Raw genomic sequence first — 27,019 nt, forward strand, 5'->3', positions numbered from 1 at the left:
TGTGCCTGGTAAACACATGTGGATCTGGTGAACAGTTATCACTTGTTGACGAACTACAGGAATACTGACCTCAGAGTCTCCAGTTTACAGTGGGGATTCCCCAGTCCAGCAGAGAGCAGCTTCACTCCTGAATCCTTCAGGTCATTGTTACTCAGATCCAGCTCTCTCAGGTGTGAGGGGTTTGACTTCAGAGCTGAGACCAGAGAAGCACAGCCTTCCTCTGTGACTAGACAGCGTGACAGCCTGCAAAGAGTAAAATAATATTTAAATCACACTGCTATTCTTTGGTGGTGAAAATAGTGGCAGTATATTTTTTCAACATATTCATATATATCAGTTTCCTGAAACCTGCCATATCTATTCATAAATGAATGTATCATTATTAGAAATGACAAATTATCAAAGTATTGCTTGTAGAGAGAAAAATATAAAGTACAAATATTTGAGTAGACTGACCAGAGCAGTTTAAAAAGCAGTATCAATCAAAAGACAGACAGTGAGGTATCAGATTTAGATTGTATTGAGTATACAGTCAGCACCATATCTATTTTGACAGTGAAGCTAACATTTTAAATGTGGCTCTGTACTCCAGCATTTTGGATTTGAGATCAAATGTTTCAATGAGGTGAGAGTATATAATGTCACCTTTTATTTGAGGGTATTTTCATACATATCTGTTTCACCGTTTAGAAATGAAAGCACTTTATGTATCTAGTCCCCCTATTTGAAGAAGTCATAAGTATTCTGACCAATTCACTTATAGTGTATTAAAGTAGTCAAAAGTTGAGTATTTGGTCCCAAACTCGTTGGCTGCATTTGCAGTTTGTTTTGGTTGTGTTTTGGGTTATGTTTTGACCTAAAGTAACTGAATGGTGGATGATGACTGGATTAATCATCTGTCTAAGTGAGTAGATAACATGTTTCTAAACACTACTAAATTAATCCTAATGATGCCCTGATTATTAAAAATAATGAATGAATCATGAATAATAATGAATGAGAAAGTTACAGAGGCTACAACAAAACATGCTAACCTCTCACCATTAACATCACATAAACGGTGACATTCTGTACTGTCGCCTAATATGAAACATTATATCTCAAATCTAAATTGCTGGAGCATAGCACCACATTTAAAACTGTAAGCTTCACTGTCATAACACATATGGTGTGGACTATGTGTGCCAGGTAAACACATGTGGATTTGGTGAACAGTTATCACTTGTTGACCAACTACAGGAATAATGACCTCAGAGTCTTCAGTTTACAGTGGGGATTCCCCAGTCCAGCAGAGAGCAGCTTCACTCCTGAATCCTCCAGGTCACTGTTACTCAGATCCACCTCTCTCAGGTGTGAGGGGTTTGACTTCAGAGCTGAGGCCAGAGAAGCACAGCCTTCCTCTGTGACTAGACAGCCTGACAGCCTGCAAAGAGTCAAATCATATTAAAACCATACTGCTATTCGTTGGTGTTGAGTCATTTTCTTTCTAAGTGAGTAGACGTCCAGTGTGTGTGTGTTTGTGTGTATGTGTGTGTGTGTGTCCAGTGTTAGTGAGTGTGTGTGTGTGTGTGTGTGTGTGTGTGTGTGTTCAGTGTGATTGTGTGTGTGTCCAGTGTGTGTGTGTGTGTGTGTAGTGTGAGTGTTTGTGTCCAGTGTGTGTGTGCTTGTCCAGTGTGTGTGTGTGTGTGTGTGTGTGTGTGTGTGTGTGTGTGTGTGTCCAGGGTGTCCAGTGTGAGTGTGTGGGTCCAGTGTGTCTGTGTGTGTCCAGTGTGTGTGTGTGAGTCCAGTGTGTGTATATGTCCAGTGTGTTTGTGTGTGTGTGTGTGTGTGTGTGTCCAGTGTGTGTGTGTTTGTCCAGTGTGTGTGTGTGTGTATCACACACACACATACACACACTGGACACACACTGGACACACAAACTGGACACAAACACACACTGGACACACACTGGACACACACTGGACACACACACAAACACACACACACACTGGACACACACACACACACACACACTGGACACACACACACACTGGACACACACACACACACACACACACACACTGGACACACACACACACTGGACCCACACACACACACTGGACACACACACACACACTGGACACACACACACACACTGGACACACACCACACACACACACACACACACACATACACACACACACACACACAAACTGGACATTCAGACACACACACACACACACACACACACACACACACACACACACACCACACACACACACACACCACACACACACACACACACACACACACACACACACACACACACACACACACACACACACACACACACAGTCTTTATATAACTTAGTCCAAGTGGTGGTCAGAATGTTTGTCTTAACTAGCCTGATAACTCCAACATGTCTGATATGAACATTGACATAAACCCTCTACATACTTGAGTTTCTCCAGTCTGCAGTGTGGATCCTCCAGTCCAGCAGAGAGCAGTCTGACTCCTGAGTCTCCTGGGTGATTGTAGCTCAGGTCCAGCTCTCTCAGGTGTGAGGGGTTTGACTTCAGAGCTGAGACCAGAGAAGTACAGCCTTCCTCTGTGACTCGACAGCCTGACAGCCTGCAAAGAGTCAAAACATATTAAAACCACACTGCTATTCTTTGGTGGTAAAAATAGTGGCCGTATATTTTTTCAACATATTCAGATATATCAGTGTCCTGAAACCTGCCATATCTATTCATAAATTAATGTATCATTATTAGAAATGATAAATTATCAAAGTATTGCTTGTAGAGGGAAAAATATAAAAGTGCAAATACAGTGGTGTGAAAAAGTGTTTGTCCCCTTCCTGATTTGTTATTTGTTTGCATGTTTGTCACACTTAAATGTTTCAGATCATCAAACAAATTTAAATATTAGTCAAAGATAACACAAGTAAACACAAAATGCAGTTTTGAAATTAAGGTTGTCATTATTAAGGGAAAACAAAATCCAAACCTACATGGCCCTGTGTGAAAGTGTTTTACCCCCCCCCCCTGTTATAACACAACTCAACTGTGGTTTATCACACCTGAGTTCAATTCCTCTAGTCACACCCAGGCCTGATCACTGCCACACCTGTTCTCAATCAAGGAATCACTTAAATAGGACCTGCCTGACAAAGTTAAGTAGACCAAAAGATCCTCAAAAGCTAGACATCATGCCGAGATCCAAAGAAATTCAGGAACAAATGAGAAAGAAAGTAATTGAGATCCATCAGTCTGGAAAAGGTTATAAAGCCATTTCTAAAGCTTTGGGACTCCAGCGAACCACAGTGAGAGCCATTATCCACAAATGGCGAAAACATGGAACAGTGGTGAACCTTCCCAGGAGTGGCCGGCCGACCAAAATGATCCCAAGAGTATAGCGACGACTCATCCAAGAGGTCACAAAAGACCCCACAACAACATCCAAAGAGCTGCAGGCCTCACTTACTCAGTTAAAGTCAGTGTTCATGACTCCACCATATGAAAGAGACTGGGCAAAAATGGCCTGCATGGCAGAGTTCCAAGACGAAAACCACTGCTGAGCAAAAAAAACATTAAGGTTCGTCTCATTTTTGCCAGAAAACAGATTGATGATCCCCAAGACCTTTGGGAAAATACTCTGTGGACTGACGAGACAAAAGTTGAACTATTTGGAAGGTGTGTGTCCCATTACATCTGGCGTAAAAGTAACACCGCATTTCAGAAAAAGAACATCATACCAACAGTAAAATATGGTGGTGGTAGTGTGATGGTCTGGACCTGTTTTGCTGCTTCAGGACCTGGAAGACTTGCTGTGATAAATGGAACCATGAATTCTGCTGTCTACCAAAAAATCCTGAAGGAGAATGTCCGGCCATCTGTTTGTGACCTCAAGCTGAAGCAAACATGGATTCTGCAGCAGGACAATGATCCAAAACACACCAGCAAGTTCACCTCTGAATGGCTGAAGAAAAACAAAATGAAGACTTTGGAGTGGCCTAGTCAAAGTCTTGACCTGAATCCTATTGAGATGCTGTGGCATGACCTTAAAAAGGCAGTTCATGCTCGAAAACCCTCCAATGTGGCTGAATTACAACAATTCTGCAAAGATGAGTGGGCCAAAATTCCTCCACAGCGCTGTAAAAACTTCATTGGAATTCAAATGTTTGATTGCAGTTGTTGCTGCTAAGGGTGGCCCAACCAGTTATTAGGTTGTAGGGGGCAATCACTTTTTCACACAGGGCCATGTGGGTTTGGATTTTGTTTTCATTTAATAATAACAACCTTCATTTCAAAACTGCATTTTGTGTTTACTTGTGTTATCTTTGACTAATATTTAAATTTGTTAGATGATCTGAAACATTTAAGTGTGACAAACATGCAAACAAATAGGAAATCAGAAAGGGGGCAAACACTTTTTCACACCACTGTAAAACTGTAAGCTTCACTGTCCAAACACATATGGTGTGGACTATGTGTGCCTGGTAAACACATGTGGATCTGGTGAACAGTTATCACTTGTTGACCAACTACAGGAATACTGACCTCAGAGTCTCCAGTTTACAGTGGGGATTCCACAGTCCAGCAGAGAGCAGCTTCACTCCTGAATCCTTCAGGTCATTGTTACTCAGATCCAGCTCTCTCAGGTGTGAGGGGTTTGACTTCAGAGCTGAGACCAGAGAAGCATAGCCTTTCTCTGTGACTCCACAGCCTGACAGCCTGCAAAGAGTAAAATATTTTTCAAATCACACTGCTATTCTTTGGTGGTGAAAAGAGTGACAATATATTTGTTCAACATTTTCAGATATATCAGTGTCCTGAAACCTGCCATATCTATTCATAACTGAATTTATCATTATTAGAAATGACAAATTATCATAATATTGCTTGTAGAGAGAAAAATATAAAAGAACAAATATTTGAGTAGACTGACCAGACCAGTTTAAAAGCAGTATCAATCAAAAGACAGACAGTGAGGTATCAGATTTAGATTGTATTGAGTATACAGTCCACACCATATCTATTTTGACAGTGAAGCTAACATTTTAAATGTTGCTCTGTACTCCAGCATTTTGGATTTGAGATCAAATGTTACATATGATGTGACAGTATATAATGTCACCTTTTATTTGAGGGTATTTTCATACATATCCGTTTCACCATTTAGAAATGAAAGCACTTTATGTATCTAGTCCCCCTATTTGAAGAAGTCATAAGTATTCTGACCAATTCACTTATAGTGTACTAAAGTAGTTCAAAGTTTAGTATTTTGTTCCAAACTCGTTGGTTCCATTTGCAGTTTGTTTTGGTTGTGTTTTGGGTTATGTTTTTCCCAATAGTAACTGAATGGTGGATGATGATTGGAGTAATTTTCTATCTAAGTGAGTAGATAACATGTTTCTAAACACTACTAAATTAATCCTGATGATGCCTTGATTAAGAAAAATCATAAATGAATCATTAATAATAATGAATGAGAGAGTTACAGAGGCTACAACAAAACATGCTAACCTCTCACCATTAACATCAAATAAAAGGTGACATTCTGTACTGTCACCTAATATGAAACATTATATCTCAAATCGAAAATGCTGGATCATAGCACCAAATTTAAAACGGTAAACTTCACTGTCCAAACACATATGGTGTGGACTATGTGTGCCTGATAAACACATGTGGATCTGGTGAACAGTTATCACTTGTTGACCAACTACAGGAATACTGACCTCAGAGTCTCCAGTTTACAGTGGGGATCCCCCAGTCCAGCAGAGAGCAGCTTCACTCCTGAATCCTTCAGGTCATTGTAACTCAGATCCAGCTCTCTCAGGTGTGAGAGGTTTGACTTCATAGCTGATTCCAGAGAAGCACAATCTCCCACTGTAATTTGACAGCCTGACAGCCTGCAAAGAATAAAATCATATTAAAACCACACTGCTATTCTTTGGTGGTGAAAATAGTGGCAGTATATTTTTTCAACATATTCAGATATATCAGTGTCCTGAAACCTGCCATATCTATTCATAAATTAATGTATCCTTATTAGAAATGACAAATTATCAAAGTATTGCTTGTAGAGAGACAAATATAAAGTACAAATATTTGAGTAGACTGACCAGAGCAGTTTAAAAAGCAGTATAAATCAAAAGACAGACAGTGAGGTATCAGATTTAGATTGTATTGAGTACACAGTCCACACCATATCTATTTTGACAGTGAAGCTAACATTTTAAATGTGGCTCTATACTCCAGCATTTTGGATTTGAGATCAAATGTTTCATATGAGGTGACAGTATATAATGTCACCTTTTTTATTTGAGGGTATTTTCATACATATCTGTTTCACCATTTAGAAAAATAAAAGCACTTTATGTATCTAGTCCCCCTATTTGAAGAAGTCATAAGTATTCTGACCTATTCACTTATAGTGTATTAAAGTAGTTCAAATTTTAGTATTTTGTTCCAAACTCGTTGGTTGCATTTGCAGTTTGTTTTGGTTGTGTTTTGGGTTATGTTTTGCCCAATAGTAACTGAATGGTGGTTGATGACTGGATTCATCTTCTGTCAAAGTGAGCAGATAACATGTTTCTAAACACTACTAAATTAATCCTGATGATGCCATGATGAAGAAAAATCATGAATGAATCATGAATAATTATGAGTGAGAAAGTTACAGAGGCTACAACAAAACATGCTAACCTCTCACCATTACCAATAACAGAGGGGGTATGATCTTTGTTCCTTTGTAACTTTCTCATTCATCATAATTCACGATTCATTCATGATTATTCATAATCATAGTAGTATCCACATGAATGTAGAAGTGTTCAGAAACATCTTATATTCTTACTTACAGTGATGTGACTCCAAAATGACAGGACATTATTCACCATTCAGTTTCTATTAGGAAAAACATAATCCAAAACACCAACCAAGTCAAACTGCAAATGTATTCAACAAGTTTGTAGAATCACAAGCTTGATGTAATCACTGTGGGTAAGGAATATGGGACCAAATACTAAACTTATGACTACTTTAATACAATATAAGTGACTATGTCCAAATTATTACGACTTTTTCAAATGGGAGAACTAAACACATCAAGTGTTTTCATTTCTAAACAGTAACACAGATATGTATGAACATAACCTCACATAAAAGGTGACATTCTGTTCTGTCGCCTGATATGAAACATTCTACCCTCAAATCCAAAATGCTGGAGCATAGCACCAAATGTAAAACTGTAAGCTTCACTGTCCAAACACATATGGTGTGGACTGTGTGTGTCTGGTAAACACATGTGGATTTGGTGAACAGTTCTCACTTGTTGACCAACTACAGGAATACTGACCTCAGAGTCTCCAGTTTACAGTGGGGATTCCCCAGTCCAGCAGAGAGCAGCTTCACTCTTGAACCCTTCAGCTCATTGTTACTCAGATCCAGCTCTCTCAGATGTGAGGGGTTTGACTTCAGAGCTGAGACCAGAGAAGCACAGCCTCCGTCTGTGACTAGACAGCCTGACAGCCTGCAAGAATAAAATCATATTAAAATCACACTGCTACTCTTTCGTGGTGAAAATATGTTTGTTCAACATTTTCAGATACATCAGAGTCCTGAAACCTGGAATATCTATTAATATATGTATATACAGTTGAAGTCGGAAGTTTACATACACTGTAGTATCTGAACATTCCAGGACTTTGCTCTGCTTGGGGAAACATCTGGAAAGTATTACTATAGGGGCCCTAAAACAGAGTAGAGTCTGCTATGTAGAGGCCAGGGATTGGTCTATCTAAAACCACCCATATTATGTTACATAGGATATAAATACCATGTTTTTGAACAAAGGATGGAGAGAATAACATATTAGAGATTGGGTCAGTTGTTCTCCAGATGTCTGCAGGAATCTGTATATTGATACTGTAATCTTTGATGTAATAAACCATTATAATCAAGTACAGTGTCATTATAATCAAGGACGGATTTTTTGTCATCACAGCATATCAGCATTGTTGTCTCGACACCACAGAATGGCGACGAGGATCTTTGGGACGTCTCTCCAGCGTTCCATTCATGGGCTACGAAGTGACTCCAGCTCAAGACACCGGCAGATAAGGTGAGCTTTCTCACAAACTTTGGGCGCTGGTCAGTTCGTGTGCTTGTGTGTGTGTGTGTGCGTTGGGGGGATGTACTGTTTTTGGACTTGCGTGTGCACTTTGCTGTTATTTGCTGTGTGATGAGAATCCGTTCTAAATTTCTAAATTTGTTTGCGTTGGGAACAACGCAAACAAGGGGGAGTGTCTATAGGAATTGTTAACACTGGGCACACGGATATTTGGCTTGAATAAAATTAAAAGGAGTGTCCAGGGATAGCATGAAGGAATAAGGCCAGGAAATAAGGAAAAAGTATACTTTTAGGATGTCGCTGATTTAAGGAAGCCCTCAACCGAGGCGATCATTAGGATGGGCCGAAAATCCTGAAAACTCACTAGGTTGATTTTTAAGGTCAGTTCTGGGAACTGGAGTTTGTAGAAGATACATTCCATTGTAAGTTACCTCTCAACATATAGTTGACGAGGTATGTGTTCGAAGTAACCTCTCATTGAATATCTGCAACTCGAGGTAGCAGAAATGTAGGAAGGAACAATAAGAAATAAGGAGCGACGGTAGCATGCTTAGTGTATTGTATGAACGGATGCATTCCTCTTCAATTGTGTGTGTGGGGGGGGAAAAATAATAATAAAATAAAGACGTCTCCTGTTTCAGATGTTATGATGAGATTTATGTTAGAGATATATACAGTGGGGGGAAAAAAGTATTTAGTCAGCCACCAATTGTGCAAGTTCTACCACTTAAAAAGATGAGAGAGGCCTGTAATTTTCATCATAGGTACACGTCAACTACTATCCAGAAAATCACATTGTAGGATTTTTAATGAATTTATTTGCAAATTATGGTGGAAAATAAGTATTTGGTCACCTACAAACAAGCAAGATTTCTGGCTCTCACAGACCTGTAACTTCTTCTTTAAAAGGCTACTCTGTCCTCCACTCGTTACCTGTATTAATGGTACCTGTTTGAACTTGTTATCAGTATAAAAGAGACCTGTCCACAACCTCAAACAGTCACACTACAAACTCCACTATGGCCAAGTGTCACGGCGGTCGTAAGGATGAGACCAATGCGCAGCGTAGCGAGTGAACATGACTTTAATTAATAAAGAAACACACGACAAAACAAAAAACACGATCCGTGACGTCCTCAGTACACAGACTGAACATAGAACATGGAAACAATAACCCACAACTAACACCAGAAAACCTACAACTTAAATATGGCTCCCAATCAGAGATAACGAGCCGAACAGCTGACACTCGTTACCTCCGATTGGGAGTCAAAGCATACAAACAAGGAAACACAACCAAAACCTAGAAATAGACACAACAGAACGAACACACCCAAAACAAATGAAAATGAACAACCCTGGCTCTAAATATGAAGGTCCGTGGAGCCAGAGTGTCACATTACCCCCCCCTAAAGGTGCGACCTCCGGGCGCACCAGTAACAGTCTAGGGGAGGGTCTGGGTGGGCGTCTGTCCCTGGTGGCGGCTCCGGCCCAGGTCGTGGTCCCCACTCCACCTTAGTCACTCTCCGCTTTAGTTTACCCTTCCTCATGACCACCCCCCAACTAAACCCCACTGGATTAAGGGGCGGCACCGGACTAAGGGGCAGCACCGGACTAAGGGACAGTACCTGACTGAGGGGCAGCACCGGACTGAATGGCGGATCCTGGCTGGCTGGCTCTGGCGGATCCTGTCTGGCAGAAGGATCTGGCTGATCCTGTCTGGCGGAAGGCTCTGGCTGATCCTGTCTGGCGGAAGGCTCTGGCTGATCCTGTCTGGCGGAAGGCTCTGGCTGCTCCTGTCTGGCGGACGGCTCTGTAGGCTCATGGCAGACGGGCGGCTTTGCAGGCTCATGGCAGACGGGCAGCTCCTGCGGCGCTTGGCAGACGAGCAGTTCAGACAGCGTTGGGCAGACGGACAGTTCAGGCCCCGTTGGGCAGACGGCAGACTCTGGCCGTCTGAAGCGCATCGTAGAACTGGTGCGTGGTGCCGGAACAGGAGGTACCGGGCTGAGGACACGCATCTCAGGGCTAGTGCGGGGAGAAGCAACAGGGCATGCATGGCCCTGGGTACGCACCGTAGGCCTGATGCGTGGTGCCGGAACTGGAGGTACCGGGCTGAGGACACGCATCTCAGGGCTAGTGCGGGGAGTCGGAACAGGGCATGCTGGACCCTGGGGACTCCCATAACGCCTAGTGCGGGGAGCCGGAACAGGGCATGCTGGACCCTGGGGACTCACCTCACGCCTAGTGCGGAGAGCAGGAACAGGCCGGGCGGGGCTGGCGACGCGCACCGTATCCCTGGTGCGAGTGGCCGGAACAGGCCGGGCCGGGCTGGCGAAGCGCACCGTATCCCTGGTGCGAGTGGCCGGAACAGGCCGGGCCGGGCTGGCGAAGCGCACCGTATCCCTGGTGCGTGGAGTAGGAACAGGCCGGGCTGGGCTGGCGAAGCGCACCGTATCCCTGGTGCGTGGAGTAGGAACAGGCCGGGCTGGGCTGGCGACGCGCACCGTACACTTAGTGCGAGGGACCGGAACAGGCCGTACCGTACGGGGAACACACACTACTGGCTGCACCTCGGGACTAGGAACGGGCCGGACCGAACTGGTTACACACCCCAGTACCACATGCCGTGCCTCAACACTTTCCTTCCCTGCTTTACCCAGTAGCCCCCTTGTACTGGCGGCCATATCTGCCAACCTCTTGCACTCCTCCGGGCCGTACACCTTCTGCCCCGACGTCGTGAGCCCCCCCCTAAAAATTTTCTGGGGGTCTCTCCTCCCCGTGGACCAGGCATCTATCTTCCTCGCCAGACTCTCCAGACACTCCATCCTCTGCTCCTGGACGCGCTGCTTGGTCCTTTCGTGGTGGGTTATTCTGTCACGTTGGTCGTAAGGATGAGACCAATGCGCAGCGTAGCGAGTGAACATGACTTTAATTAATAAAGAAACACACGACAAAACAAAAAACACGATCCGTGACGTCCTCAGTACACAGACTGAACATAGAACATGGAAACAATAACCCACAACTAACACCAGAAAACCTACAACTTAAATATGGCTCCCAATCAGAGATAACGAGCCGAACAGCTGACACTCGTTACCTCCGATTGGGAGTCAAAGCATACAAACAAGGAAACACAACCAAAACCTAGAAATAGACACAACAGAACGAACACACCCAAAACAAATGAAAATGAACAACCCTGGCTCTAAATATGAAGGTCCGTGGAGCCAGAGTGTCACACCAAGACCAAAGAGCTGTCAAAGGACACCAGAAACAAAATTGTAGACCTGCACCAGGCTGGGAAGACTGAATCTGCAATAGGTAAGCAGCTTGGTTTGAAGAAATCAACTGTGGGAGCAATTATTAGGAAATGGAAGACATACAAGACCAGTGATAATCTCCCTCGATCTGGAGCTCCACGCAAGATCTCACCCCGTGGGGTCAAAATGATCACAAGAACGGTGAGCAAAAATCCCAGAACCACACGGGGGGACCTAGTGAATGATCTGCAGAGAGCTGGGACCAAAGTAACAAAGCCTACCATCAGTAACACACTACGCCGCCAGGGACTCAAATCCTGCAGTGCCAGACGTGTCCCCCTGCTTAAGCCAGTACATGTCCAGGCCCGTCTGAAGTTTGCTAGAGTGTATTTGGATGATCCAGAAGAGGATTGGGAGAATGTCATATGGTCAGATGAAACCAAAATAGAACTTTCTGGTTAAAACTCAACTCGTCGTGTTTGGAGGACAAAGAATGATGAGTTGCATCCAAAGAACACCATACCTACTGTGAAGCATGGGGGTGGAAACATCATGCTTTGGGGCTGTTTTTCTGCAAAGGGACCAGAACGACTGATCCGTGTAAAGGAAAGAATGAATGGGGCCATGTATCGTGAGATTTTGAGTGAGAACCTCCTTCCATCAGCAAGGGCATTGAAGATGAAACGTGGCTGGGTCTTTCAGCATGACAATGATCCCAAACACACCGCCCGGGCAACGAAGGAGTGGCTTCGTAAGAAGCATTTCAAGGTCCTGGAGTGGCCTAGCCAGTCTCCAGATCTCAACCCCATAGAAAATCTTTGGAGGGAGTTGAAAGTCTGTGTTGCCCAGCGACAGCCCCAAAACATCACTGCTCTAGAGGAGATCTGCATGGAGGAATGGGCCAAAATACCAGTAACAGTGTGTGAAAACCTTGTGAAGACTTACAGAAAACGTTTGACATGTGTCATTGCCAACAAAGGGTATATAACAAAGTATTGAGAAACTTTTGTTATTGACCAAATACTTATTTTCCACCATCATTTGCAAATAAATTAATTTAAAAATCCTACAATGTGATTTTCTGGATTTTCTTTCCTCATTTTGTCTGTCATAGTTGACGTGTACCTATGATGAAAATTACAGGCCTCTCTCATCTTTTTAAGTGGGAGAACTTGCACAATTGGTGGCTGACTAAATACTTTTTTCCCCCCACTGTATATAGCTCTAACATAAATCTCATCATAACATCTGAAACAGGAGACGTCTTTATTTATTATTATTTTTTCCCCCACACTTAACTAACATATTTCCTTACAAAAAACTAAAACCCCTGTTGTCAACCAAAACATATACAGTGGGGAGAACAAGTATTTGATACACTGCCGATTTTGCAGGTTTTCCTACTTACAAAGCATGTAGAGGTCTGTAATTTTTATCATAGGTACACTTCAACTGTGAGAAAATCCAGAAAATCACATTGTATGATTTTTAAGTAATTAATTTGCATTTTATTGCATGACATAAGTATTTGATCACCTACCAACCAGTAAGAATTCTGGCTCTCACAGACCTGTTCGTTTTTCTTTAAGAAGCCCTCCTGTTCTCCACTCATTACCTGTATTAACTGCACCTGTTTGAACTCGTTACCTGTATAAAATACACCTGTCCACACACTCAATCAAACAGACTCCAACCTCTCCACAATGGCCAAGACCAGAGAGCTGTGTAAGGACATCAGGGATACAATTGTAGACCTGCACAAGGCTGGGATGGGCTACAGGACAATAGGCAAGCAGCTTGGTGAGAAGGCAACAACTGTTGGCGCAATTATTAGAAAATGGAAGAAGTTCAAGATGATGGTCAATCACCCTCGGTCTGGGGCTCCATGCAAGATCTCACCTTGTGGGGCATCAATGATCATGAGGAAGGTGAGGGATCAGCCCAGAACTACACGGCAGAACCTGGTCAATGTCCTGAAGAGAGCTGGGACCACAGTCTAAAAGAAAACCATTAGTAACACACCACGCCGTCATGGATTAAAATCCTGCAGCGCACGCAAGGTCCCCCTGCTCAAGCCAGCGCATGTCCAGGCCCGTCTGAAGTTTGCCAATGACCATCTGGATGATCCAGAGGAGTAATGGGAGAAGGTCATGTGGTCTGATGAGACAAAAATAGAGCTTTTTGGTCTAAACTCCACTCGCCGTGTTTGGAGGAAGAAGAAGGATGAGTACAACCTCAAGAACACCATCCCAACCGTGAAGCATGGAGGTGGAAACATCATTCTTTGGGGATGCTTTTCTGCAAAGGGGACAAGACAACTGCACCGTATTGAGGGGAGGATGGATGGGGCCATGTATCGCGAGATCTTGGCCAACAACCTCCTTCCCTCAGTAAGAGCATTGAAGATGGGTCGTGGCTGGGTCTTCCAGCATGACAACGACCCGAAACACACAGCCAGGGCAACTAAGGAGTGGCTCCGTAAGAAGCATCTCAAGGTCCTGGAGTGGCCTAGCCAGTCTCCAGACCTGAACCCAATAGAAAATATTTGGAGGGAGCTGAAAGTCCGTATTGCCCAGCGACAGCCCCGAAACCTGAAGGATTTGGAGAAGGTCTGTATGGAGGAGTGGCCCAAAATCCCTGCTGCAGTGTGTGCAAACCCGGTCAAGATCTACAGGAAACATATGATCTCTGTAATTGCAAACAAAGGTTTCTGTAGCAAATATTACGTTCTGCTTTTCTGATGTATCAAATACTTATGTCATGCAATAAAATGTAAATTAATTACTTAAAAATCATACAATGTGATTTTCTGGATTTTGTTTTAGATTCTGCCTCTCACAGTTGAAGTGTACCTATGATAAAAATTACAGACCTCTACATGCTTTGTAAATAGGAAAACCTGCTAAATCGGCAGTGTATCAAATACTTGTTCTCCCCACTGTATATGTTTTGGTTGACAACAGGGGTTTTAGTTTTTTGTAAGGAAATATGTTAGTTAAGGTTAAAATCTTATGAGTATCCATTAGAGAGAACGTTAATAATTGTTACCTATATATGAGCCCCTGGGAGGACGTTAAGGTTAAAACCTTATATGAGTCTCTATAAAAGAGAACGTTTAATAATTGTTAAAAAACTATGAGCCCCTGGGAGGACATTAGATGTAATGGATAAGAAAATAAGTCTACAGATTAGAGTAAAAGATGTGAAGATAGAGGAGAGAGAAAATTGATTGTGGTAAAGTTAAGAAACTTCGAAGTAGGATTTGTGTTCTATGTTCTGTGTTGGTTTTTGAGTTTTGTTAAGTGTTACTGTTTGTCTGTGTTGGAAATAACGGAGGGACAGCTGGTCTGTCTACTTTCTGTTGTTTAGATTGGAGAGAGCTGCTTCGGTATGGTACTTCTCACTCTGAAATCGCACTGGTGAATGAACTGCGCATGCGTGGGATTTTATGAGTTTAGAGTTACGTAGAGCAAATATGCCATTCCCCTGCCTACACTGAGCTGCTGGGACATGCAGACAGAGAAGAAGGGGGAGACTTACACACAAATAAAGTATTCTGTTTGTTAAATTGGCTGTTGCTTAACGATGAAACTTTTTGATTGAGATCTATTGAATTTATAAATGAGAGATATGTTGACGGATTACATATAAATAAAATAAAATGTTATTGAGCTATTTATAATATTCCTGAGTTAAGCTGTTTGCTTATTTCTTAGCGCGAGTGTGAACATAGGTATGTCTAAAAGGGTATTGTATGGTTGAAATAACCCAGTGAGTGCATAAAATATTAAATTCTTGTCTGTTCCTTTGTTTTTCTGCCATATGAGAGATGAGAAGGAGGAGACAGAGAGAGGAGGTGCTGACCAGTGCGTCACGCGACAGTGTGTGCTGCCACGGATCCAGTCCAATTAAGGCCAGTACTGTTCTGTTCACAAAACGTACCTTCTCATGCAGGATATTGTGTGTGCTGCGCATGCGTGGGATTTTATGAGTTTAGAGTTACGTAGAGCAAATATGTCACTCCCCTGCCTGCACTGAGCTGCTGTGACACGCAGAATTAGTGCTGCAGGGATGTGAAAAGGGGGGAGATTTTGAATGCACATGGATAAAGTATTCTGTTTGATAAGTGGCTGTTGCTTAACTATGAAACTATTTGATTGAGATCTATTGAATTTATAAATGAGAGATATGTTGACGGATTAAAAATAAAAATAATTAAATAAATAAATATAATAAAATGTTATTGCGCTATTTATAATATTCCTGAGTTAAGCTGTTTGCTTATTTCTTAGCGTGAATGTGAACATAGGTATGCATAAAATACTAAATTGTTGTCTGTTTCCTTTGTTCTCCTGTCATGTGAGAGATGAGAAGGAGGAGACAGAGAGAGAGATGAAGTGCTGACCAATGCGTCACGCGACAGTGTGTGCTGCTCCGGATCCAGTCCAATCAAGGCCAGTACTGTTCTGTTCACAAACTTACTTTCCCATACAGGATATTGTGTGTGCCTAGCATATTTCATGTTGTGACAATTTAACAGGGACTTGGCAACAGACTGATCAATTGATGTAATTAAGAATTGCACATTGGAGTTTTTTTGGGCATGGGTTGGTTTGATTAGAGTTGTGTTGGAAATCCAGCACTGACATTATTCTGTAAAATTAAGGTAATTGGGTCATTATTAAGCAATTGGTTTGTGAGTGCTGTAGATTTGCTGGATTACAGGTCTTTCTTTTTTGGATTGCTCTGAAGTTGACTACTTTCCTTTACTTTTCCTGATCGGATGTGGTAAGATTGCCACTAATCAATAATTTTGTAAAATAAAATAAATTAATTAATAAATTAATTAATTAATAAATTAATAAAAATAAATACATATATTGATCAATTAATTAATTAATTAATTAAATAAAATAAAAATAAAAGGAGGGAAACATAAGCTACATAGTCTAAAGTATTTTTTGGTTTACAAATTAATTGGTTTAAAATAATAATAATAATAATAATAAAATAATTCACAATAAAGGAATATAAAATAGTTTTTACAATGGGGAAAAAGGACATAAAAACTATGAAAGTAATAATTAATGGTATTGCAAGGTTATCTGGAAAATGGAATAAACGTTGGCCTGACATTGAACAACCATGGCCAGTGGAAGGGACTCTTAACCCAGACGTCATCAAGATAATGAAAGTGCTTGTATCCACATATAAAGCAGATCAAAAGAAGGGGAAAAAGGGGAACAACGTAAAGAAAAGAGACAAAGAGAGCTGGGTGTTCTTAAGCTGTTTGAAAATGAAGGACAAAAACTGACAAAATATACAAAAGACAAAAGAGACAGAGGTATAGAGAAAATGGCAAAATAGGTGAAGGTGACAGAAAAACTAATGGCAGAAGTCAATACACATTTCTCACATACGGATTCAGCAAAAAGACCCCCACCTTACGAGAAAGAAGTAGAGTTTAAGGATGTCTATCCTCAGCTTCCAGTGATCATTCAGGAGGGTGATTATTGCATCAGAGATGAAGATGAACGAATAATAGAGAGAGGACAAGCAGAAACGACCATAAAGATTAATCCAAACTCCAAAAGTAAGAAGAAAATGAGATGTCTGGAAACTAAGGGTGGAGTGAGGTTCAGGAGGATGGAACTTGAAGATGATGATGATGATGATCAGAGTGATTCAGAAGAGATCATGGGTGGATATGACCCTGTGATCAGACAGAGGTTGGCCAGAGTGGAAAGAAGGGGTGATGGAAGTTGGAAGGAGAAGAATCCAAGAGATTCGAGTTCTGATGAAAGTGAAGATGAAGACAGCGATAAAGATTTGGAGATTAAAGGTGCTTCATATTCAAGAGGATTTTATCCTACAATGACTAGCACAGAAGAAATAGAAAAATATATAGACCAATGCATATCATGCTTGGATAAGGCCAATAATTTAGAAGAAGTAAGAGAACTGGAAGAACAACTCAAGAAGCTGAAGATACAGAAGAAAAAACTGCTGAAAAAAGGATCCCAAGAATTGGAGAAGAGGTATACATTGAGGCCAAGACAAGGGAGCACAAGTAAGAAGATGATGCCAGTGATAATTCGAGGACAGAACCTGGAGTATAAGCCTTTGCAGAATACCGATATGTCAGATATACTTGAGAAGCTGCCTACTCTTCAAGATGGAGCATATCCTTGGATTTCAAAATTGGAAGAAATTACGGTGGGAACACAGTCTGCCATAGGAGACATTAAGAGACTTTTGGCTAATCTCCTTGGGATTCCAGGTATGGAAGACATTTTTCAGAGAGCTGGACTTCATCGATATGTGGGGACTGCGGTGAATGATCCTGAATTGTTGGCTGCAAGTAGAAATCGGCTGTGGAGAGCACTGAAAGATATGTTTCCAACAAATGTGTATCCTGACACCATTCTGATTGACCCACTAGGACAACAAGAAAATCAGAGAGCCTATGTGTCAAGAGTTCATCAAGTGTGGAGAAATATTACCGGAAATGATCTAGATGTGAGTCAAATAGAGCAGTCAATTTTGAGAGCTAAACTGCAGATGGGACTGCCCTCACCAGTAAGGAGCAAACTGGCAGAGGTGGTTGGACTTGGAAGCATGACAAAAGGCATCTATACAGATCATATAGCCCATCAAGTGGATCTGTACAGGAAAAAAGAACACAACCAGAAAGAACAGGACCAAGAAACTCTCAGAAAACTCAATAAATACAACTGGTGGAGAATAAGAAGGAGAAGAAACAAGCTTTGGTTATGCAGAATCAGTGTGCACCAAATCAACAATCACTGCCACAGCTTCAACCGAACCAGTTCCGACCGCAATTGTACCAGCCACCAAAAGCGGTACCAGTTGTTTCATATCCACAGCCAGTTTCTGGACAGACACAGAATTGGAGAGGAAGAGGACGAGAAGGCTTAGGAAGAGGAAGAAGTGTGTTATAATTGTGGACAGGTTGGTCACTTTGCCCGTGAGTGTAATGGGCCAGGAGGAAACACCAGAGGGAATTTCAGAGGAAGATACAGGGGCCAGTCAAGATCATCTGGAGGACAGGTGAACCCTTATAGGGGCCCGGAGCAAGGATTCTAGGGGTGCCCAGAAGATCCGAAAGGGGGGTGTCAGCTGGTAGCATCAGGATCGGAAAAAGATCCAACAATTGAGGTGAAAGTAAACAACCGACCATTGGAAGTGATGGCGGATAGCGGAGCTGCTTTTACCTGTGTTCGGCCTGAAGATGCTACACATCAATCAACTAATTAGGACAATCGGATTTGAGGGAGTGAAACAGCTGATTCCTCTTACGGAACCAATTGAGCTCTGCTATGAAAATCAGAAAATTACAATACCCATACTGGTATCAGAACATACACCTATTGCATTGTTGGGAAGTGATGCATTGTGTAAATTGAACTGTACAATAAAATGTACACCAGACGGCTGTCTGGTAGAAGTGCCAAAGGAAAAGGTTTACCAATTGCTGATGACGACAGAGATGGATTCTTCTTCAGTATTCTGGATTGGAAATCTCAGTGAAGATTTTTTGAAGCAGGCTAAGATATGGGAGAAATTCATTGTGGCAAACATGCCAGATGCGAGGCTTCCGGAATATCCATTTCAATGTACGCTCAAGTATTTCAAGAATGCTGCCCCAATCGAACTCAGAGGAATGGTTGAGTCATCAACCAAAGAAAGTTCAACTCAGCTCATGTTGCATAATTTTAGGACCACAAGGAGCAGCTATGAAGATAAACAGAGACGATTATCTGGATAAAGAATTTGAGATTGAGAAGAGTGTGCCACATGTGACCTTGTTGGTTTCTGAAGGCTATGAGCAGAAGCAAATAGGAGAAATGATGACAGAAGCAGAGAAAGCTGTTTTTGTACCGATGAAAGAGAATTTGGTGATTTGGAGGAGTGAAGATCAGCGATTTCTCAAAATCATGATTTCGGCTCAAGGACAAGGAGAGCCACAAGCTGTACGGATGACACATTAATCTATTTGCAGTGCGAAGATGGATTCAGACCCTATGAAAGAGGAGATGTTGCAACAAAATCCAGAATGTTTGTGGTCTCAGCACAGTACCGATATTGGACTTGTGAAATCAGCCCAACTGGTGAAAGTTGAACTTCGACCAGGAGCCAGACCTCCTTGGAAGAATCAGTATCCATTGAAAGATGAAGCAATCAAAGGGATCGAACGACAAATTGAAGGACTTTCGAAAGCAGGTGTTTTAAGGACAACATAAAATCCTCAGAGTAACACACCTGTGTTGCCTGTGAAAAAAACAGATGAAACTTATCGTGTGGTTCATGATTTGAGAGCAGTAAATTAGGTAGTGACTGACTTTCCAGCAGAAGTGCCAGACCCTCATACCTTGTTAGCCCAAGTTCCTCCTGATGCGACACATTTTACAGTACTAGACTTATGTGGAGCATTTTTCAGTGTTCCACTTAGTGTAGAGAGTCAGGGTTTATTTGGGTTCACATATAAGGGACATTTCTATGAGTACAGTCGTTTGCCACAGGGGTACAAGCATAGCCCCCACATTTTCAATAAAGTACTGAAGGATGATTTGGTAGGGATAGATCAGATATTGCAAAGCACTGTCATTCAGTACGTAGATGATATAATTATCTGCTCACAGAATAAGGAAACATGTCATAGAGACTCAATTAAATTGCTACAGGTATTGGCAGAAAAGGGGCATAAGGTTTCACAGAAAAGGTTGCAATATTGCCAGGAGAAGGTTGTTTATTTGGGTCAGAAAATAACGCATGGATACAGAAGCATTTCGGACAGTCAATTGGAAGCTATTCGTAAGGCTCCGAAGCCTAGAACTGTCAGAGTGATGATGACATTTCTTGGTATTGCTGGTTATTCTTCAGCTTGGGTTGAGAGCTATGCTAGTTTGACGGGATCTTTGAGAGCTATGGTTAAAGATACTGGGAGTGGTCAACTCCATAGCAATCTTTCCTGGACACAGGAAGGCCATGTGTCATTTGAAATGATCAAACAGAGGTTGCAGGAGGCACCTCCACTCACACTACCAGACTACTCTAAGAATGTTTTGCTATATGTGTCTACTTCTACTGGAGGTAAATATGCATGTGCAGTTCTTTGTCAGCCGACAGGCACAGGGACGAATCCTCAGCCTATTTCCTACTACTCTACTGCCTATTCAGAAGTAGAACTAGGGCTACCACTGCGCTACAGAGCAATGGTGGGAGTCTATTCAATGTATGACAAAGCATCATCTGTTACGATGGGTTACCCAGTAACAATTCTTACCCATCATAGTCTCAGAAATCATCTGAACTATGGGAACATTGACATATACATTGACTGTGCCTAGGCTCAGAGACTATCATAGGCTCTTAGAGCAGGAAGATGTCACCCTAGTGAGGTGTGATACGGTGAATCCAGCCGAGAATTTGCCAACTTCAGAGGATGGTGAGCCACATGATTGTGTCCAAGAAGCAGAGAAATACTTGAGGCTTAGATCAGATTTGCAAGCCTTTCCATTACATGAGGCAGACCTGGAGTATTGGACTGATGGGTCTTGTTATCATGTGGAAGATAAATTGTGTGCTGGCTATGCAGTAGTTAAAGCCCAAGGAACTGGATTTGTTGTTGAAAAGGCTGAAATAATACCACAGCCTGCGTCTGCACAACTTGCTGAACTTGTGGGGCTAACAGAAGCATGTTTGTTAGCAGAAGGAAAGCGAGTGACGGTATACACTGATTCAGCATATGCACATAGTGTATGCCATTTGTTTGGGGCAGTATGGAAAGGTCGAGGGTTTAAGAAAGCGGATGGTTCACTGATACAACATCATGCGCAAATAATGAAACTGTTGCATGCTATGATGAAGCCTAAAGAGATAGCGATAGCTAAGTGCGCAGCTCATAAAACAGATGTGTCAAAAGTCACCCAAGGGAACAAAGCTGCTGATGAAGCTGCAAAAGCCGTCACAGGAGCGAACAAATTGGGCAAGGTTCTTCTGGTCACTCATGGAGTGGACTTGGAAGATAAAATTACGCTTAAGGATGTGATTTTTATGCAGGAAGCTGCTTCTACGATTGACAAACAGTTATGGTGCCAAGGTGGCGTCAAAGATGCTACTGGTCTTTGGAGAAACCATGAGGGGTTGATAGTAGCGCCTCTAGACCTACTAGGTCTGATGATTCAGGAAGCACATGGGTTAGCTCATGTTGCAAGGGGGGAGGTTAGGAGAAAGATCACAAAGGAGTATGGTTTTTGGGAACCAGATTTGCTTTAACAGGTTGACTCTGTCATAGGCAGGTGCACAATCTGTCTGAAAAATCATGTTCGCAGGGGGTGTGACTGTTCTTCCTGGTCACATTCCTACACCGAGAGGTCCTATGCGTGAGTTGGTTATCAACTTTGTTGACATGATAAAACCAGTTGATGGGAAAAGATACATGTTGGTGGTTGTAGATAGATTTTCACGATGGCCGGAGGCCTGTCCAACCAAGCGAAAAGATGCTCAATCGGGTTGCCAAGTTATTGTGTAAATAAGTCATAAGCAGGTGGGGACTTCCCGATCGAATATCCTCAGATAATGGGAAGACATTTGTGGATAAATCATTGAAATTGATGTTGCAAAAATTGGGAATTAAGCAACGTCTTGGAGCAGTTTATCACCCACAAAGCCAAGGGAAAAAATTAACGGTGTCTTGAAAAATCGCATTGTCAAAATTTGCCAGCATACGGGTCTAAACTGGATAGCGGCGCTTCCTTTAGCGTTAATGGTGTGTCGCTCAAGTGAGTTGCGTGATATACGTATGACACCCCATGAACTGGTCACAGGAAGAAGGATGCCTACGCCTTGTTTGCGAACAAGCGGAAAGGGTCCAAGCTTGGCTCTTTTGGAAGATGAAATGAGAGCATACGTTACATATATGGCCAATTTTCATAAAAAGCTGTCCACATATGTTTCTGACAGGCAAAGAAAAGAAGAGGTGCAGGAGAAGCTTGATGAGCAAAAAAGGAGTACAGTGCAACCTGGGGACAAGGTGTTAGTGAAGGTATTTAGAAGGAAGTGGTATAACGAACGTCGTGAAGGACCATTTGAAGTGGTTCGTAGTACTGGAACAGCTGTCCAGGTTAAAGGATCTCCAACGTGGTATCATTTGTCACATTGTGTTAAAGCGCCTGGAGAAGAGGTGCCACGCGCAGAGAGACAGGATGTTGAAGGCTCAAAAGAGCAGGATGAAGATAGGGTGAGAACAGGCAGAAGGAGAGATGCATGACAATATGCATGACAGAGTCAAAACCCAGAAGGAGAGATTGTCCATGTTTTGGACAACGTTGATGATAATGTGTACGCTTCTGATTATGCCAGAGATGACTCTGCAATGGATGGAAAGGAAAGGAGATTTTGGGACATTGATTTTGAATACGTCCCAGAAACAACAGGGAATATTTCAGTGGAATGTGAAACTACGGAGATCACCAAGGGCAACTCTGTTACAGGAGAAGCTGGTGATTCGGTTAGACAAAGTAGGCCCAGACCAGTTAGGAGAAAAGTCAGACCAAAACGTTACGAAAACTAGGGTTGAAGTAACTCTAGGAAAGTCAGCTCAGCTTCCATGTCAGTGCATGATAGAGAACAGTGGTGAAGGGAAATTTAGAGTTCAGTGGGAAGATAGCTATGGCAGGAGTTTAGATCTGTTAGGAGCAGTTGCATTGAGAAAGTATGTGTTGTTGAATGATAAGAGAAGACTGAAGATTTAGGGTGATTGTAGTCTCTATGTGTACAATTCCCAGCAGGAGGATCGAGGTGATTATAAATGTATTTTTTATAATCCACAGTTTGAAAGTGAGGGATTAGAGTCGGGACTGAGAGTTAATGTAGTGACACTAGTGGTGATAGATGGAAATACAAGTAAAGAGCTCCAAGCTGTAGGGAAAATAGATGAATCAACAACAATGACATCAACACTTCAGCCTAATACAACAACAGTGAGAAGCAATTCAACTCTTTCAACATTGACAGTTATTAAAGCTATAAATGTTTCACATTTGATTACAATGGCGCCTCAAAAAATCGCTCCAACACCAATTTTAGAAGAAAAGACTGTCATTAGGGTTTGGATGGGTGGTACAGTTCATCTTCCTTGTAGATGTGAGAGACGGAGTGGGGGTGGTGACATTCCTCCCACGTGGAGAGATAATTATGGAGAAGAAGTGTTGTTATCAGGACCAGAAGTAGAAGCTGTGCCACCTAGTCAAAGGAAGTATATTCTGTACAACGATATGAAGTAGAAAAGGGTTATGAGTGATTGCTCACTTATATTGCGTAATGTTACATGGGAAGATCAGGGAGAATATACTTGTACTTATTTAGAGCCAGCGTTCAAATTTGTTCCGGTTAAGAATTACTGGTTAGAAGGCTATGTAACTCGTAAGGTGATGCTTATGATGGAAGATTTAAAGTCTGTTGAAGTTTCCACAGTCACCAAAGGAGTTCAGGAGCAGTATATTACAGTAGCCACTTCAACAGTAAATAATACACAGAGGACATCTGTCACTTTTCCACTGGAAATAATTAAGAGTGTTAATACATCAACTAAAGCCACTATTTTAACAGTAACTTTGAAAGAGATGAATGTTACGACGGCGATAACAAATTTCGGAAATGTGACACAGACACCAACAACAACTTTTCTGAAACTAAAGGATGTAGTAAACGTGACTCAGAAGTCTATCATACAGATGGAGAGTGCTGTAAATGGTAGTAAGTATAGTGTTGAAATAGGAGAACAGATGGTAGCAGAGAATGATGTAGATTCATCTGAAATAGTGCAGAATACTATCCCGGAGGTACAGGATGAGTTCTTTCATTTTGATGGAAGACAAGAAGATATATCTGATCAATACCGCTCGTTAGGGAATAGAGAAACTAAATCCTCCTCTCCACCCTCTCCGAGCTGGGCATTTCCGGCGCGGCTCACTCCTGGATTGCGTCCTACCTGACCGGTCGCTCCTACCAAGTGGCGTGGCGAGAAGTTGTCTCCGCACCACGTGCTCTCACCACTGGTGTCCCCCAGGGCTCAGTTCTAGGCCCTCTCCTTTTCTCCCTATACACCAAGTCACTTGGCTCTGTCATATACTCACATGGCCTTTCATATCATTGCTACGCTGACGATACACAACTAATCTTCTCCTTTCCCCCTTCTGATAACCAGGTGGCGAATCGCATCTCTGCATGTCTGGCAGACATATCAGTATGGATGACGGATCACCACCTCAAGCTGAACCCTGGCAAGACGGAGCTGCTCTTCCTCCCGGGGAAGGACTGCCCGTTCCATGATCTCGCCATCACGGTTGACAACTCCGCTGTGTCCTCCTCCCAGAGTGCGAAGAGCCTAGGCGTGACCCTGGACAACACCCTGTCGTTCTCCGCCAACATCAAGGCGGTGACCCGATCCTGCAGGTTCATGCTCTACAACATTCGGAGAGTACGACCCTGCCTTACACAGGAAGCGGCACAGGTCCTAATCCAGGCGCTTGTCATCTCCCGTCTGGACTATTGCAACTCGCTGTTGGCTGGCCTCCCTGCCTGTGCCATTAAACCCCTACAACTCATCCAGAATGCCGCAGCCCGTCTGGTGTTCAACCTTCCCAAGTTCTCTCACGTCACCCCCCTCCTCCGCACACTCCACTGGCTTCCAGTTGAAGCTCGCATCCGCTACAAGACCATGGTGCTTGCCTATGGAGCAGTGAGGGGAACGGCACCTCTGTACCTTCAGGCTCTGATCAGTCCCTACACCCAAACGAGGGCATTGCGTTCATCCACCTCTGGCCTGCTGGCTCCCCTTCCTCTGCGGAAGCATAGTTCCCGCTCAGCCCAGGCAAAACTGTTCGCTGCTCTGGCACCCCAATGGTGGAACAAGCTCCCTCACGACGCCAGGACAGCGGAGTCACTCACCACCTTCCGGAGACATCTGAAACCCCACCTCTTTAAGGAATACCTGGGATAGGATAAAGCAATCCTTCTACCCCCCCCCCCCCCCCCCACACACACAGCAGAGTCGCTCACCCCCTTCCGGAGACATTTGAAACCCCACCTCTTTAAGGAATACCTGGGATAGGATAAAGTTATCCTTCTACCCCCCCCCCACCCCCCCCCCCCCCCACCCCCCACACACACAGCGGAGTCGCTCACCACCTTCCGGAGACATTTGAAACCCCACCTCTTTAAGGAATACCTGGGATAGGATAAAGTAATCCTTCTACCCCCCCCCCCCCCACCCCACAGCGGAGTCACTCACCACTTTCCGGAGACATTTGAAACCCCACCTCTTTAAGGAATACCTGGGATAGGATAAAGTAATCCTTCTACCCCCCCCCCCCCCCCCCCAAACACACCCCACAGCGGAGTCACTCACCACCTTCCGGAGACATTTGAAACCCCACCTCTTTAAGGAATACCTGGGATAGGACAAAGTAATCCTTCTAACCCCCCCCCCCCCCCAAATTGTACAGTGGTTATCCCACTGGCTATAGGGTAAACGCACCAATTTGTGAGTCGCTCTGGCTAAGAGCGTCTGCTAAATGACGTTAATGTGCCCTTGACCAAGGCACTTAACCCCAATTGCTCCTGTAAGTCCTCTGGATAAGAGCGTCTGCTAAATGACTAAAATGTAAATGTAAAATGTAAATGGAAGGCATATGGATTCGATTCTTCTGTTTTGCAAATTAAAGATGGATGGGCAGGTAGGAATCTATGGTTCCAGCAGTGAACTCATTATGTAAGATCAGTGAGGAATCTTGAGGGTCCATGTCTGTTGAGAATTCCAGCACAAGGCACATGGGGTTCAATCTTAGAGACGGTGGCTCAACCTCTATCAACTGCGTGTGAATCTTATGCTTTATCATGGCTGTTGTATCAGCAACAATCATTAACAGATATAATGATGTCGTTGTCGAAGCATTTGTTTAGGCCTAGGTTTAATTGTTCTTGGTTAAATGAATTACCCTATGTGAATTTGTTAGATGGGAAGGAAAATCAGTTAACAGCGATTCCTGAAGCATTGGAGGTGAAACCCGTGAGGGCTAAAAGCTGTTTTTGTTCAAATAAAACATATGATGGACCGGGTATGTTTATGGGAATACCAGATTGTGATGATTATATGATGACTTTGTGTAAGCATGAACGTAAGGTTTGTGATGAGAAATATAAAGTAACTTTTAATGTTCCATTTAGTAAGAAGAGCAGGACTTTGATGGTGAAAGATCAGCTTTTATCTGGCAATGTGACAATTTGTAATTTTCTAGATATTTGGTGGGTTTGTGGTGATAAAGCATATATATTCTTACCCTATGGATGGACAGGATGTTGTTACATGTCGACGTTGAAGCTTCCATATGAGGTTTATACCATTCAAAAGGGGGAGGCACCGGACACTGATAAATCTGATTCTAGGTCTGGAAATAGGATGAAAAGGGAAATGGCGAAATTTCATAATTTGGAATCCTACCATTGGAGGATAAGTCTAGGAGAGAAGTGGGGACTTGGACTTCTTCCATGGTATGGTGTAACATTTTTGGCAGATCACATTGATAATATTACCTATACTTCGCAGGGT

At 42.8% G+C, this 27,019-nt stretch overlaps 1 protein-coding gene across 1 annotated transcript in view; it reads right to left on the reverse strand.

The window, feature by feature from the left end:
• Positions 1-27,019, reverse strand: part of LOC311141162 (NACHT, LRR and PYD domains-containing protein 3-like) — a gene marked incomplete at its 5' end in the record, with an annotated part of 340,648 nt that overhangs the window by 3,958 nt on the left and 309,671 nt on the right. Inside the window, 6 exons of the mRNA XM_084176412.1 lie at positions 70-243; positions 1,250-1,423; positions 2,438-2,611; positions 4,543-4,716; positions 5,724-5,897; positions 7,346-7,519. Coding sequence (XP_084032538.1) covers positions 70-243; positions 1,250-1,423; positions 2,438-2,611; positions 4,543-4,716; positions 5,724-5,897; positions 7,346-7,519 — 1,044 coding nt within the window. The remainder of the gene's footprint in view (positions 1-69; positions 244-1,249; positions 1,424-2,437; positions 2,612-4,542; positions 4,717-5,723; positions 5,898-7,345; positions 7,520-27,019) is intronic.

Source organism: Coregonus lavaretus (assembly GCF_964263955.1).
Source record: "Coregonus lavaretus genome assembly, chromosome: 2".
Classification (NCBI taxonomy): domain Eukaryota; kingdom Metazoa; phylum Chordata; class Actinopteri; order Salmoniformes; family Salmonidae; genus Coregonus; species Coregonus lavaretus.